General features: G+C 54.9%; 1 protein-coding gene across 2 annotated transcripts in view; it reads right to left on the bottom strand.

The window, feature by feature from the left end:
- Positions 1-3,313: 3,313 nt before the first annotated feature.
- The window catches only part of LOC103533840 (1-phosphatidylinositol 4,5-bisphosphate phosphodiesterase gamma-1), a 30,456-nt gene continuing 18,078 nt past the window's right edge, over positions 3,314-15,691 (bottom strand). For both annotated transcript variants that reach the window (XM_030444226.1, XM_030444225.1), the window contains 16 exons: positions 14,226-14,426; positions 13,971-14,090; positions 13,551-13,734; positions 13,181-13,258; positions 11,965-12,068; positions 11,631-11,727; positions 10,605-10,671; positions 10,007-10,170; positions 9,187-9,283; positions 7,629-7,853; positions 6,408-6,556; positions 5,118-5,232; positions 4,755-4,916; positions 4,179-4,267; positions 3,904-4,088; positions 3,314-3,824 (listed from right to left, as the gene is read on the bottom strand). In XM_030444226.1, coding sequence (XP_030300086.1) covers positions 3,773-3,824; positions 3,904-4,088; positions 4,179-4,267; positions 4,755-4,916; positions 5,118-5,232; positions 6,408-6,556; positions 7,629-7,853; positions 9,187-9,283; positions 10,007-10,170; positions 10,605-10,671; positions 11,631-11,727; positions 11,965-12,068; positions 13,181-13,258; positions 13,551-13,734; positions 13,971-14,090; positions 14,226-14,426 — 2,089 coding nt within the window. In that variant the 3' untranslated portion in view covers positions 3,314-3,772. The remainder of the gene's footprint in view (positions 3,825-3,903; positions 4,089-4,178; positions 4,268-4,754; positions 4,917-5,117; positions 5,233-6,407; positions 6,557-7,628; positions 7,854-9,186; positions 9,284-10,006; positions 10,171-10,604; positions 10,672-11,630; positions 11,728-11,964; positions 12,069-13,180; positions 13,259-13,550; positions 13,735-13,970; positions 14,091-14,225; positions 14,427-15,691) is intronic.

Raw genomic sequence — 15,691 nt, 5'->3', positions numbered from 1 at the left:
GCCCCCTGTGCCCATGTCCCTGTGTCCCTGTGTCCCCTGTGTCCCATGACCTCATGTCCTATACGTCCCCATGGGCCTGTCCCCATTACCCTCTCTGTCCCTGTGTCCCATGTGTCCCCAAGCCCCTGTGTCCCATGGGTCCCATGTGTCCCCATGGGTCCCATGTGTCCCCATGGCCCCCTGTCACCATGGCCATGTGTCCCTATGTCCCGTGTCCCATGACCTCATGTCCTATGTGTCCCCATGGCCCTCTGTCACCAAGGCTTCTGTCCCTGTGTCCTTGTGTCCCCCTACCCCTCTGTCCCTGTGTCCCATGTGTCACCATGCCTCTGTGTCCCATGAGTCCCCTGTGTCCCCATGGCCCCCTGTCACCATGGCCATGTGTCTCTATGTCCCCTGTGTCCCTATGTCTCCTGTGTCCCATGACCTCATGTTCTATGTGTCCCCATGGCCCTCTGTCCCCAAGGCTTCTGTCCTTGTGTCCCCATACCCCTCTGTCCCTGTGTCCTATGTGTCCCCATGGCCTCCTGTCCCCATGCCCCTATGTCCGATGGGTCCCATGTGTGCCCATGCCCCTGTGTCCCATGAGTCCCCTGTGTCCCCATGGCCCCCTGTCACCATGGCCATGTGTCTCTATGTCCCCTGTGTCCCATGACCTCATGTCCTATGTGTCCCCATGCCCATCAATCCCCAAGGCTTCTGTCCCATGAGTCCCATGTGTCCCCATGGCCCTCTGTCCCTGTGTCCCATGTGTCACTATGGTCTCCTGTCACCATGGCCCTCTGTTCCCATGTTACCCCGTGTCCTTGTGTCCCTTGTGTCCCATGTGTCCCAATGGCCCTGTGTCCTGTATGTCCCCATAGCCCTCTGTCCCCAAGGTTTCTGTCCCTATGTCCCATGTGTCCCTCCATGTCCAACAGCCACGTGTCCTCAGAACCCCATGATCCTGTGTCCCCATGGCCCTGTGTCCCATGTCCCTATATCCCTGTGTCCCCAGAACTCTCTGTCCCAATGGCCAGGTGTCTCCATGTTCCTGTGTCCCGTGTCCCATGTCCCCATATCCCTGCGTCCCCAGAACTCTCTGTCTCTCTGTCCCATGTGTCCCCGTGTCCCTGTGTCCTGCATCCCCACCCTGCTGTGCCGATTGTCACTTGTGTCCCCTGGCCCTGTGCCCTGTGTCCCTTGTCCCCTCCCCAGGTGTCCCTGCTCGCTGCAGCACACACCTCCCACCCCACAATCATCCCACCCAAGTGTCCCCAAGTGTCCCCACCCCTCTTGGGATGGGACACAGGGACCAAGGGCCACCGAGCCACCCCCTTGGGGATATCACCCACCCTGGGGACATCGCCACTGGGTGTCCCCCATGTCCAACAGCCATGTGTCCTCAGAACCCCATGATCCTGTGTCCCCATGGCCCCGTGTCCCATGTCCCTATATCCCTGTGTCCCCAGAACTCTCTGTCCCAATGGCCAGGTGTCCCCATGTCCCTGTGTCCCCATATCCCTATGTCCCATGTCCCTATATCCCTGTGTCCCCAGAACTCTCTGTCCCAATGGCCAGGTGTCCCCATGTCCCTGTGTCCCGTGTCCCATGTCCCCATATCCCTGCGTCCCCAGAACTCTCTGTCTCTCTGTCCCATGTGTCCCCATGTCCCTGTGTCCTGCATCCCCACCCTGCTGTGCCGATTGTCACTTGTGTCCCCTGGCCCTGTGCCCTGTGTCCCTTGTCCCCTCCCCAGGTGTCCCTGCCCGCTGCAGCACACACCTCCCACCCCACCATCATCCCACCCATGTGTCCCCAAGTGTCCCCACCCCTCTTGGGATGGGACACAGGGACCAAGGTCCACCAAGCCACCCCCATGGGGACATCACCCACCCTGGGGACATCGTCACTGGGTGTCTCCCATGTCCAACAGCCACGTGTCCTCAGAACCCCATGATCCTGTGTCCCCATGGCCCTGTGTCCCATGTCCCTATATCCCTGTGTCCCCAGAACTCTCTGTCCCAATGGCCAGGTGTCCCCATGTCCCTGTGTCCCCATATCCCTATGTCCCCATATCCCTGTGTCCCCAGAGCTCTCTGTCCCAATGACCATGTGTCCCCATGTCCCTGTGTCCTGCATCCCCACCCTGCTGTGCCCATTGTCACCTGTGTCCCCTGGCCCTGTGCCCTGTGTCCCTTGTCCCCTCCCCAGGTGTCCCTGCCCGCTGCAGCACACACCTCCCATCCCACAATCACCCCAGGTGTCCCCAAGTGTCCCCACCCCTCTTGGGATGGGACACAGGGACCAAGGTCCACCGAGCCACCCCCTTGGGGACATCACCCACCCTGGGGACATCGTCACTGGGTGTCTCCCATGTCCAACAGCCACGTGTCCTCAGAACCCCATGATCCTGTGTCCCCATGGCCCCGTGTCCCATGTCCCTATATCCCTGTGTCCCCAGAACTCTCTGTCCCAATGGCCAGGTGTCCCCATGTCCCTGTGTCCCCATATCCCTATGTCCCCATATCCCTGTGTCCCCAGAGCTCTCTGTCCCAATGACCATGTGTCCCCATGTCCCTGTGTCCTGCATCCCCACCCTGCTGTGCCCATTGTCACCTGTGTCCCCTGGTCCTGTGCCCTGTGTCCCTTGTCCCCTCCCCAGGTATCCCTGCCCTCTGCAGCACACACCTCCCACCCCACCATCATCCCACCCAGGTGTCTCCAAGTGTCCCTACCCCTCTTGGGATGGGACACAGGGACCGAGGTCCACCGAGCCACCCACATGGGGACATCACCCACCCTGGGGACATTGTCACTGGGGGCAGAGCAGGGGAGGGGACACCAGGCCATGGCAAGGGGGTATAAATATTGGCTAAATAGATTTATTTTTTCATACAAAGAATACACAGACCTCCCCCCCTCCCCACCCCAACTCTGCTGGGGACCCCAGGGGACACCCCGAGATGTCCCCAAACACCACCCCACTGAGCACCACCACCACCCTTGGCTTTACTATCCCCTTTCTCAAGGTTTGGTGTCACCTTAGGGACACCTCTGTGTGTCCCCCTCCTGGGGCCACCTCATTGCCTTCTACCTGCCCTGTGCCTGCTCAGGGCACTTTGTCACCGACCACCTTCTCCAGACCTGGTCCTCTGCTCCTTTCTCCTCATCCTAGGAGCATCTCTGGACATTTTTGGGGTCCCCCTCATGCCCTAATACTGTGGTTGGTACAGAACCTCCCCCCCCTCTCCCCACCCCCTCCCCTGCTGTATGTACACGCTGGATAAAAGAAGAAAATACAGATATTTATAGCAGGGAGGGGGGGGGTAAAATGTCCCCCTGACACCCCTCCCCCCCCCCAAAGTGTCCCCTGTGTCCCCATCCTGGTGCCTCACTGCCAGCTGGTCCTGTCCCCAGGATGGAGGTGGCTGGTCCTGCCCCATCCTGGGCTGGCTGGATACTGGAGACCTTTCCTGTGCCTCAGTTTCCCCATCGGTTGCGGGGCTCTGTTCCCCTGTTCCCACCCCGGGGTGGGTGAAGAGGAGCTGTGGTGGCCACCCTGTGGGGACAAGGACAGGGCCACAAGTCCCAGGGGACACAGTGGGGGTGAAGCTGGAGGTTCCCTGGATTGACTTCAAGAGCATCCCACCCCCCCAAACTTCGCCCCATGTGGAGAAACGTCACAGGCAGAGCTCCCCAGAGTCCTCTTTAGTCCCCAGATTTGTCACGCAGCCCTCAGGAGAAGAGGTGGCACTTGGGGGGAGGATCTCCAAGTTGGTGTCCCTCCATCTCAACTGCGTTTGGTGACCATCTGCCGGTCCCTCTTCTTCTTCTCCATCAACCTGTTGGGGAGAAGGTGGGTGGGCTTTGGGACCCCGACCTGAAAGGGACCTCCTGAAGCCACCAGGAGGGGACACTCACTTGCGGTTGCGGACTTCAGTGAGCTCCAGGAGCCTCTCCTGGGCTGCCCTCAACTCATCCAAGCGTTGCTGGTAACGGGAGTCGCAGCCGTTGGCGCGCTCGTAGCTGGAGACTTGGCTGGAGAGTTCGCTGGCGCGGTCCCGGAGCTGTTGGATGGACGAGTAGAGGTTCTCCTCGTCTTCTTCCTGTTCCAACATCGAGGTTGGTGAGGTGGAAAGAACAACCCAAGGGTGACGGGGACAACCCCCAAACTGAGGTTGGGCCGGGCCACCTGCCTTGGCGTTGATGATCTCAATGTGGATGAGGAGAGCGGCGAGCTCCAGGTCCTCGGTGTAGCTGTTCTTCAAAGGCACCGAGCGGTAGCCTGGAGACAACACCATGACAAGAGCTCAGCCCCATGGCAAGGTCCAAGCTCCTCATCATGGCCAGATACTCCAGGAGATGATAATGATGATGGTTGCAAGATGGTGAAAGGTCCCTCCCAATCCAAACCACCCCATGATGATGATGATGATTGCAAGGTGGTTGGTCTAGATGATACTGAAAGATGCCTCTAAACCCAAACCATTCCATGACGATGATGATGATGACAACGACTGCAAGGTGGTTGGTCTACATGATATTGAAAGGTCCCTCCCAACCCAAACCATCCCCTGATGATGATGATGACTGCAAGGTGGTTGGTCTACATGATATTGAAAGGTCCCTCCCAACCCAAACCACCCCATGATGATGATGATGTTGATGGTTGCAAGGTGATTGGTCTAGATGATATTGAAAGATCCCTCCCAACCCAAGCCATCCCGTGATGATGATGAGGAGGAGGATGGTGTGGGATGGAGAGATCATACCTGTTTTGAGGCCCTTGACAGGGAAGGTGGCTTGTGCCAAGAAGTTGGGGTCACTGAACATGTCCTCCTCGTAGACCACGAAGCGGAGGAAGGCAAACTCGGGGTTGTTGATGTCAAAAACAAACTGCTTGAAGAGCCAGACAGGGTTGAAGCCGTTGTCAGCTAGGGGGTGAGGAGAGAGAGGAGGGTCTGGATTGCATGGACATCACCATCATGGCACCAACACCTTGGTGAGAGATGCTTGTCCTCTTCACTCCTCCAAAACACTCGTGCCCACCACCCACATGTGCAAGAGGACCCCAAAGGGCACTGTTAGGGCTGTCCCTGGGGCTGGGTGGGAATGTCACCCAGGTGGACCCTCACCTACAACATCTGTCTTGTTCTTGCTGTTGTCATACTCAGAACCACACACCTCCACCTCCACGAAGGGGCACACGATGCTCCTCCCATTCTTGGGTAGGTGCCGGGCACCAAGGATCTGCAGGAGGAAGAGGAAGGTGAGGTCTGGCTACATCAGATGAAGAAGGACTCTTCAGGCCAACCCCATGGCTTGGTTGTTATAGAATCAAAGAAGGGCTTGGGTGGAAAAGGGACTTCTGAAGACCATCAAGTCCCACCCTTTGCAGGGAGAAGGGAAATCTTAAACTCTAAGATCAGGTTGGTCAGAGGATGCTTCCAGGGATGGGACATCTCCCATCTCTTTGGGGCAACCTGGGCTTGTGTCTCACCACCCTCATTGTAAAAAAAATCTGGGGTGTTTTGATCTTGCCAAAAGCTTTGTGTCCAGAATTAGCCACCTTATTGATGACTTTGGGTAGGTGTGAGCTTGATTTTAGCCATAGCCACCAAATGAGTTAAAAAAACCTTTGTTGGGTTCATGTCATACCCAAAAGTCATTGAACCACAGAATGGTTTGGGCTGGAGGGGACCTTAAAGCTCATCCAGTTCCAACCCCCCTGCATGGGCAGGGACAACTCCAACCAGTCCAGGTTGCTCCAAGCCCCATCCAACCTTCAACACTTCCAAGGATGGGACAGTCACAGCTTCTTTGGGCAACTTGGGCCAGGGTCTCACCACTCTCACAGCAAAGAATTTCTTCCTCATGTCTCAACTCAGTCTCCCCTCTCTCAGCTTAAAACTGTTCCCACTTGTCCCATCCCTCCATGTCCTTGTCAAAAGTCCCTCCCTAACTTTTCTGGAGCCCCTTCAAGTACTGAAAGGTCTCTCTGGAGCCTTCTCTATCCCAACTTTCTCAGCCTTTCTCCAGAGCAGAGCTGTTCCAGCCCTTGGGTCATCTTTGTGGCCTCCTCTGGACTTGTAGAAACCAACTCATCCCAACTCTGACACTGACATGACCCAAGGGTTGGGTAAGGTGCTTCTGGGCTTGTTTTAGCAACTTTACCCTCCACCCTACTCTTGGTCAGGTTGGGCTCAGTGCTGTTGAATTTTGGGATTCTACCCTGGAAAGATGATACCACAAGTAGAGAAAGACCAACTAACTGAAGAGATCTTGGGGTAATGACCTCCAAGGAGCAAATATGTGTCTGAAACATGAAAAAAAACCACCCTAGGTTGACCCAAAAGAGAGGAGGAAGCAGGCCACCATCTTGATGGTGACCACAAAGGGTGGACTTGCTGTCTTTGCTCACTTGCCTGAAGCTGCACCGTGATGGGCTCCACGATCTTCAGGCTGTTCTTGTCGAAGGGGTCGAAGGTCTCATCCCTCATGATGTCAGGCTGCAGGACATAACCACTGCGGCCACCGAGCATGAAGAGCGCCTGGTTCAGTTGCATTGGCTTGTCTGTGGCCAAGGGGACAGAGAAGCTTTGAGCTCTGAGGCTCAGGGACTTCCTAAAGCTCTTGAGAAGAAGGCCCTGTCCCAGTAAGCCCCTTGCTAAGATCCCTGAACCCTGGTTGGAGAAAGGGTGCAGCCGGGTTTTGCATGAAGCACCCAAGAACCTCATGGAGATGGCTCCAGAGAATCATTTGGGTTGGAAAGGAGCTCTGAGATCATCAATCCAACCCTTGATCCACTCCCAGCCCATGGCACTGAGTGCCATGTTCAATCTCTTCTTAAAAATCTCTAAAAATCTCCAACCCAACCCATTTGATGATTCCATGATCTCTGTTGCATTATCCCACCATGATCAGGCAAGGAGAAGCCTGGGGGTGTTCAGATAGATGTCACCCACTTCCCACCAACACCTTTTCATAGAATCACACAATGGTTTGGGTTGGAAGGGACCTTCAAGTTCCAACAACACAGAATATCACAGAATCATTTGGGTTGGAAAGGAGCTCTGGGATCATCAAGTCCAACCCTTGATCCACTCCCCCCGTGGTTCCCAGCCCATGGCACTGAGTGCCACGTTCAGTCTCTTCTTAAAAATCTCTAAAAATCTCCAACCCAACCCATTTGATGATTCCATGATCTCTGTTGCATTATTCCACCATGACCAGGCAAGGAGCAGCCTGGGGGTGTTCAGATGGATGTCACCCACATCCCACCAACACCTTTTCATGGAATCACACAATGGTTTGGGTTGGAAGGGACCTTAAAGTTCCTTAAGTTCCAACACCACAGAATATCCCAGAATCATCTGGGTTAGAAAGGAGCTCTGGGATCCTCAAATCCAACCCTTGATCCACTGTCCCCGTGGTTCCCAGCCCATGGCATTGAGTGCCAAGTTCAGTCTCTCCTTAAAAACCTCCAGGGATGGAGAATCCACCCCCTCCCTGAGCAAACAAGGGGCATCAGGATGGGCACACAAAGGTTGGAGGGAGCCATCACCCAAACCACCTCCATCAGCAGCACCCTTGGAGGGAACGCAGGTTATGGAGCTCACCAAAACCAAGCCAGGAGAAGTACTTACCGGGTGTCTGGAAGTTGAGGGCCACGAGTTGGCTCCCACAGATCCACATGGGCAAGGGGTCATAGTTGGAGGAGTCGAGGCGCTGCCCTTTGGGGTAGATGCGGCTGAGCTGCCGGCGGTTGTACTGCAGGAATTTCTTCCCTTTGCTGCGGTTGGCGTACTTCTCCGCCTTGGTTTCCGGGAAGGAGGACATATCCCGGTAACAGGCCTTGTCTGTGCCAATCTCTGAAAGCACCAAACTCATCAGGTGAGGACACACAAGTTCTCTGGGAGTGGCCCAGCACCCCTGCAGTATACCCAGAATCACAGAATCATCCAGGTTGGAGAGTAGCTCTGGGATCATCAAATCCAGCCCTTGATCCACTCCCCCTGTGGTTCCCAGCGCATGACACTGAGTGCCACATTCAGTCTCTTCTTAAAAACCCCCAGGAATGGAGAATCCACCCCCTCCCTGGGCAGGAAAGAATTTTTTTCCTAATATCCATCCTAACCCTCCCCTGGCAGAGCTTAAGCCCATGGCCTCTTGTCTTCCAATGTCTGACTGTCCTCAGAGTGAAAACTTTTCCTCTTGTGTTCAACTGGAATCTCCCCAGGAGCAACTTGTGCCCATCACCCCTTGTCCTATCCATGGGACTCCTTGTAAATCCCAGAATCATGTGGGTTGGAAAGGAGCTCTGGGATCCTCAAGTCCAACCCTTGATCCACTCCCCCCGTGGTTCCCAGCCCATGGCACTCAGTGCCACATCCAGGCTCTTTTGAAATATCTCCAGGGATGGAGAATCCACTACTTCCCTGGGCAGCCCATTCCAATGTCTGATCACCCTCTCTGTAAAGAAATTCTTTCTAATCTCCAACCTAAACCTCCCCTGGCACAACTTGAGACCCTGCCCTCTTGTCTTGCTGAGAGTTGCCTGGGAAAAGAGCCCAACCCCCCCCTGGCTCCAACCTCCTTTCAGGGAGTTGGAGAGAGTGATGAGGTCTCCCCTGAGCCTCCTCTTCTCCAGCCTCAACACCCCCAGCTCCCTCAGCCCTTCCTCACAGGAATTCTGCTGGATCCCTTCACAGCCTCCTTGCTCTTCTCTGGACCTGCTCCAGCACCTCAATCTCCTTCCTGAACTGAGGGGCCCAGAACTGGACATAGGACTCAAGGTGTGGAAGGACAGAGGTGACTGATTATCATCATTATCCTCTCTTGAGCATCATTGTCCTCTGAAGGACAGATATGTTTGGTAATCCTCAAGCCTATTCCATGGAAGAGCCATCCCTGTGCTGTGCTGCTCCTGTGTGTCCAGGGAAAGCTGTTGAGAGCCAGGGAGGGGTTGAGAATCCCTTCCCTGGACCTGTTGGCCACACTCTTCCTGATCCAGGCCACGATGCCACTGGCCTTCTTGGCCACCTGGGCAGACTGCTGGCTCATGTTCAGCTTCCTGATGACCCAAACTCCCAGGTCCCTTTCTGTCACTCTGTGCCCAGCCTGGAGCTCCCAATGGAGTTGTTGTTCCCCTCCATCCATCTCTTCCCATGTTCATCCCATCACCCCCTTTTCTCCAGCTCTTACTGTCCTCATCGAAGGGCACTGGGCGGCAATAGACGACCAACTCAGAGAGCTCCAGGGCAATCTTCTTCCTCCTCTCCATGATCTTCCCCTCTTGCATCTGCACAAGTGAAAAGAGAAACTGAAAGTCTCCCCCTTTCCTTCGTCTTTTTCCAGAAGAGAAAATGAAAGTCTCCCCCCCTCCTTCCTCCTTTTCCAGAAGAGAAACTGAAGTCTCCCCCCTTCCTCCTCCTTTTCCAGAAGAGAAACCCAAAGCATTCCCCCTGCCTTCCTCCTGTTCCAGAAGAGAAACTCAAAGTCTCCCCCTTCTTTCCTCCTTTTCCAGAAGAGAAACTCAAAGTCTCCCCCTTCTTTCCTCCTTTTCCAGAAGAGGAACTGAAATACTTCCCCCTTCCTTCCTCCTTTTCCAGAAGAGAAACTGAACATCTCCCCCCTTCCTTTATCCTTTTCCAGAAGAGAAACTGAACATCTCCCCCCTTCCTTCCTCCTTTTCCAGAAGAGAAACTGAACATCTCCCCCCTTCCTTTATCCTTTTCCAGAAGAGAAACTGAACATCTCCCCCCTTCCTTCCTCATTTTCCAGAAGAGAAACTCAAAGTATCCCCCCTTCCTCCTCCTTTTCCAGAAGAGAAACCCAAAGTGTTCCCCCTTCCTTCCTCCTTTTCCAGAAGAGAAACTGAAAGTCTCTCCCCTGCCTTCCTCCTTTTCCAGAAAAAGGTCCAAGCTCAAGTGGAACCAATGGGACCAACTCCTTTGGAGCTGAAGACCAAGGCCTGAGGGATGGGACCTTCCAACCATCTCCTTTGCACCCCAGTGCCTCTCACCCTGGCATCAGCATTCTGAGTGGCCTCTCGGATCTTGGCCACCCACTCGCTGAGTTCCTCCTGCGTGTCGGCGGCCACGTCCAGGGACTGAGCTGCATGGGACATCTGCTGGGAATGGATGGTGAAGACAAATGGTTTGGAGCTCCTCCCGTCTTTGGAGATAACTATAAGGACATCAGAGGGGGGCTTTACTCGAAGACATTCCCAATGGATGGCTCTGTGGAGCAAACAAAACCTCAGCGGTCCCTCTCCCAGGCCCCTTCTTGGTATCCCACCAGCTGTTGGGGTCTTCCTCCTGCCAGGCTCCCATTTTATTAAGGAATTCTTTCAACTTTCCACGCTGGAATGTGTTTTCCTTTCAGCCAGGGGTAAATACCCCCTGAACCATCCAGACCTCTCAATTTCTCTGAACTTCCCCAACCCCCACTCTCCCAAAATCAGCCAAAATCCCTCCAAACCCAGCCCCATGGTTGCTTCTGCCAAGCATGAGCCCAGCTGGCAATTGTGTGATGAGTTTGGGGAGCCTCAGCTCATGGCACCGAGCTTCAGCCAATGGGGTTATGTCCCATCCAGGTGGGGAGGTAACTGGGAGACTCACCAACGTGGCAGGAGGGGACATCGATGAAACCCTTCAAGAAATTCCCCAGGGGGCTGTTTTCTGATGACTGTAAGAGAGGAAGGAAGAGGGGGATGGTGGGGGAGGGATGCAGGGCCCAGTCTGGTGCCCACTCCATTTGACAACCTCCCTCCCAGCCCTCTAAATTGGCCAAGTTCAAGAAAAAGCAGAGAAAAAAAAAACCCAAAACACTCTTGGCATGTTCTGCTCCATTGTTGAGCATTCCCCAGCTTCTGGACAGAAGTCAGGCTGGAGCAGGACCATGAGCATTCTCCAGCCTCTGGATAAGGGTCTGAGCTGGAGCAGGACTGGAAAAATGTTCCAGAAAAAGGTCCAAGCTTGAGAGAGACCAGAAGCATCTGGGTGGTCACAGTTGTGAGCATCTCCCAAGCCTCTAGAAAAAGATCCAGGATGGAGCAGGACCATGGGCATCCCCCAACCTGAGGATAAGGGTCCAGGCTGGAGCAGAACCATGAACATTTTCCAGCCTTTGGATAAGGGTCTGGGCTGGAGCAGGACTGGGAGAATGCTCCAGCTTCCAGAAAAAGGTCCAAGCTTGAGTGGGACCAGGAGCATCCTCCAGCCTCAGAATAAGGGTCTGGCTTGTCAGGGAATTGGGAGAATCTCCCAAGACTCCAGAAAAAGCGTCCAGGATGGAGTAGAACCATGGGCATCCTCCATCCTCTAGATAAGGGTCTGGGCTGGAGCAGGACTAGGAGAATGCTCCAGCTTCCAGAAAAAGGTCCAAGCTTGAGTGGGACCAGGAGCATCCTCCAGCCCAGAAATAAGGGTCTGGCTTGTCAGGGAATTGGGAGAATCCCCCAAGACACCAGAAAAAGGCTCCAGGCTGGAGCAGAACCATGGGCATCCCCCAACCCGAGCTTAAGGGTCTGGGTTGGAGCAGAACCATGAGCAAGCTCCAGACTCTGGTTAAGGCTCCGAGCTCACAGAAGGTTGGGAGCATCTCAGGTGTCCTCAGTCCCAGGTTTGTGGGGAAATGTCACTCACAGCCTCATCCTGCTCCTGTGCCTGTGTGCTGATGATCTCCTCCACGTAGTTGGCCGGGAACCAGAGCTGCTTCTTCCCCCCGTAGTCCCCCCTCCACCTGCAAGGGGTGAGAGGATCAAGGCAAATGGACCACTTGGGGAGGGGACAAAGGTGCTGATGCCACATGCAATGTTGGGGAGTGGTCAGGGAAAAAGGTTGAGGGGGGGGGAAGGGGGAGAACAGAAAAGGGGAGCAGTTAAAACCCACCACGGGATGAGCTGTGGGGTGTCCCCTCCCACCACCCACCCACCCGTGGTGATGCCCCCCATCTGGGGGGCCACCTGAGCACCCTCACCAGCCACCATCCTGCTTGTCAACGTTGTGGATGATGGCCTGCTTGCAGAATGACAGCTCGTCCTCCCGTTGTGCCTTGTAGTCATAGAGAGCCTTCACCGTGCACTGGGCCACCAGGGAGAGGGACATGTGTCACCACCCAGTGTCCCCGCAGCCCAGCTCCTCCTCACACCCTCATAAAGCTTCCTGAAGGTCTGACATCCCAAGTGATGCCCTCCCCCCACCCCCAAATTGCCTGTATCAGCAGTGAGACATGGACAGGAGGTCCTGTAGGACCACCATGCGCAAAGCAAAGTGGGTTCCCTTTCTGGGTCCCCCATTAGTTTCTCCTGGTGTGATGAAGGGGTTAATCTCCTGATATTCCCACATTCCCTGGGGAAAAAAAAAACCAAACAAACTTTGGGATAAGCTTTCCTGTGCCTGGTTTTAGCCTGAGAACTGCTCTGCTGTAAAGGGACCTTTACGGCACAGCAAAGTTGGACCATGGGATTTTAGGATCACAGGGAAGGAACCTTGGAGCTCCAGTCCAGCTTCCCTGAGGGTCAGGTCCCAGGAGCTTTGAGGATAGAGACTGGATCAGCTGAAACCAGTCTGGTCCCAAAAAGACTCCAGGTTTGGAGACTGGGTCAGCTTTGAGACCAGTTCAGTCCCCAAAACCTCCAAGGATGGAGATTGGGTCAGCTTCAATACAAGCCTGAAAAACCCCAAATCCTCCAAGGATAGAGAGTGGGTCACCTCCAAGACTAACCCAGTCCCCAAAACCTTCAAGCTGAAAAGGTGAGCTCTGAAACTAGCCAGTCCCCAAAACCTCTAAAGATGGAGACTCACCACCAGGGAACTGACCCTAAACCTATTTTTTCAGGGTCCACCAATGCAAAGAGACCCATGGAGGTTTCTTCTCTGTTGGGGAAAATCTGTGCCAGGTCCTTGCTCTAGGCTGGGCTCACTCCAGGCCTTGCCCACCACTACATTGTGATGCTCTTGGTGGAACTTGGACTGCCCTCAAGTGATGGGGAGGCAGGAAAAGTCCCACCAGCTCCTGCATCACTCAAGGGACAAAAAAAAACAACCAAAACATGCAGGAAAACATCAGCACTGCTCAGGTTGGTGGTGGGAGATGTAGTGAGTCTGAGGAGACACTTCCTAGGAGTCCTAGTAGTAGAACTGCCATGTCCCATCACCCTCCACCTCTCAGGGACACCAGCTCAAACCCTTACCCTGGCCATTGGCATCTTGTTGGCCTCCACGTAGAAGTGGGGGGTCCGCACCTCATACAGGGCTCCATAGTCCAGCTCCTGCAAGGAGAGATGCTTGAGTGGGTCACCTGGATGCAGGCAGGAGCTCCAAAGGGCTGTGACAGGAGCCAGGGCTACCATGTGTGAGCAAGGGGAGGTTGAGGAGGACCTAATATCTCTTTGCAACTCATTGGAAGGGAATCATGGTTGAGCTATAACCCGAGGCAACGGCTGCTCAGTGAACTTGGCCAGTTCTTGTTGGCCTTCAACCAAGAGGCCAGAGGTGACCTTCCCACCCTGTTGGAGCTGGGGATGGGTTTTGGTCGCCATCCCCACTACCAAGAGTACTCACAGTGGTGCCCATTTTCTCCAGGGTCTCCTCGTTGATGGGGTAGCGCAGCTTCATCTTGCGGTAGAGCGGGTGCTTCTCGTAGTAGCTGACGAGGTCCACGAGGCTTTCAAACTCAGCTGAGCTGCCCAGCATGAAGAGACGACCTTCCTGCTGGATACGGCAGTGCTTGATCTTCCCCTCCGCCCTGGAACCAAGAGGGGAAGGCCATGAGGAGGTGGCCTCCATCATGGGGTCGGCCCCGCACCGTTGGGGATGCTGCCGGCACTGACTGCCCTGAGGAGTCAACTTTGCCATCCCCTTGTGTCCCACCTTGTCAACCCTGCTGCCACAACAGCCACGAGCTGGGCTGTTCTCAGTGTGGCCAAGAAGATGATGGGCACCACCTCCAAAGCCTCAGAGTGCCGGGGTGACCACACTCACCGGAAGGAGATGGCGTAGGAGTTGGGTTCGCTGCGCTTGCGCACCAAGAAGGCTCCATCCCGCGGGACCCTCATCAGCATGTGCTCAGCCTGCAGACGTGTCAAGCTAGCGTGGTACCACCTGGCCAGGAAGAGAAGAGAGGTGGTGGGTCAATGTTGGCATCTCCATGCCCCAGAGAACCTGCCACCAGGGGTGGAGGAAGCTGGTAGACACCCGGAGAACCGAGGAGGGGATGGAGGTGGGGAAGCTCCTCACTCTTTGCTCTCATGGGCATTGGGTTGGGGGACAGGGTCGGTGAGGCGCATCTCAAACTCATTGCAACGGAGAGGGACCTCACGGTAGTGGCAGATGAGGCTGTAGAGGCTGTCGAAGACCAAGTTGTCTGTCAAGTAGAACTTGGTGGCACCTGCTTCCTGCCGAGAGTGGATCCGGCAGTGCTGCACCCGGCTGGACCTCCTGCCATGGTGGAGGGGAGAGAGCAGGAGTCAAATCAGCTCCCACCACTCAGGGGGACCAGGAGACACGGTAAAAAAGTGGCATTCCCCCCCCCCCAAAAAAAACCCCCATCATTTCAGCCACTGAATCAGGAATCAGATGGATCACCCGGAGGGACACCCAGATTGGCTTGGGGGATGGGATCCTGCCTTATTCCCAGAATCACAGAAACATTTGGGTTGGAAAGGAGCTCTGAGATCATGAAGTCCAACCCTTGATCCACTCCCCTCGTGGTTCCCAGCCCATGGCACTGAGTTCCATGTTCAGTCTCTTCTTAAAAATATCTAAAAATCTCCAACCCAACCCATCTGATGGTTCCATGATCTCTGTTGCATTATCCCACCACGACCAGGCAAGGAGAAGCCTGGGGGTGTTCAGATGGATGTCACCCACTTCCCACCAACACCTTTTCATGGAATCACACAATGGTTTGGGTTGGAAGGGACCTTAAAGTTCCAACACCACAGAATATCCCAGAATCATTTGGGTTGGAAAGGAGCTCTGGGATACTCAAGTCCAACCCTTGATCCACTCCCCCCGTGGTTCCCAGCCCATGGCACTCAGTGCCACATCCAGTCTCTTTTTAAGTATCTCCAGACATGGACAATCCACTACTTCCCTGGGCAGCCCATTCCAATGCCTCATCACCCTCTCTGGAAAGAATTTTTTCCTAATATCCAACCTAACCCTCCCCTGGCAGAGCTTAAGCCCGTGGCCTCTTGTCTTACTGAGAGTTGCCTGGGAAAAGAGACCAACCCCCCCCTGGCTCCAACCTCCTTTCAGGGAGTTGGAGAGAGTGATGAGGTCTCCCCTGAGCCTCCTCTTCTCCAGCCTCAACACCCCCAGCTCCCTCAGCCCTTCCTCACAGGAATTCTGCTGGATCCCTTCACAGCCTCCTTGCTCTTCTCTGGACCTGCTCCAGCACCTCAATCTCCTTCCTGAGCTGAGGGGCCCAGAACTGGACACAGGACTCAAGGTGTGGAAGGACAGAGGTGATTGATTATCATCATTATCCTCTCTTGAGCATCATTGTCCTCTGAAGGACAGATATGTTTGGTAATCCTCAAGCCTATTCCATGGAAAAGCCATCCCTGTGCTGTGCTGCTCCTGTGTGTCCAGGGAAAGCTGTTGAGAGCCAGGGAGGGGCTGAGAATCCCTTCCCTGGACCTGTTGGCCACACTCTTCCTGATCCAGGCCAGGATGCCATTGGCCTTCTTGGCCACCTG

This window comes from Calypte anna, chromosome 2 (assembly GCF_003957555.1).
Source record: "Calypte anna isolate BGI_N300 chromosome 2, bCalAnn1_v1.p, whole genome shotgun sequence".
NCBI classification, from domain to species: domain Eukaryota; kingdom Metazoa; phylum Chordata; class Aves; order Apodiformes; family Trochilidae; genus Calypte; species Calypte anna.
The sequence above is the reverse complement of the archived record's forward strand: the minus strand, read 5'-3'. Positions and strand labels throughout refer to the sequence as shown.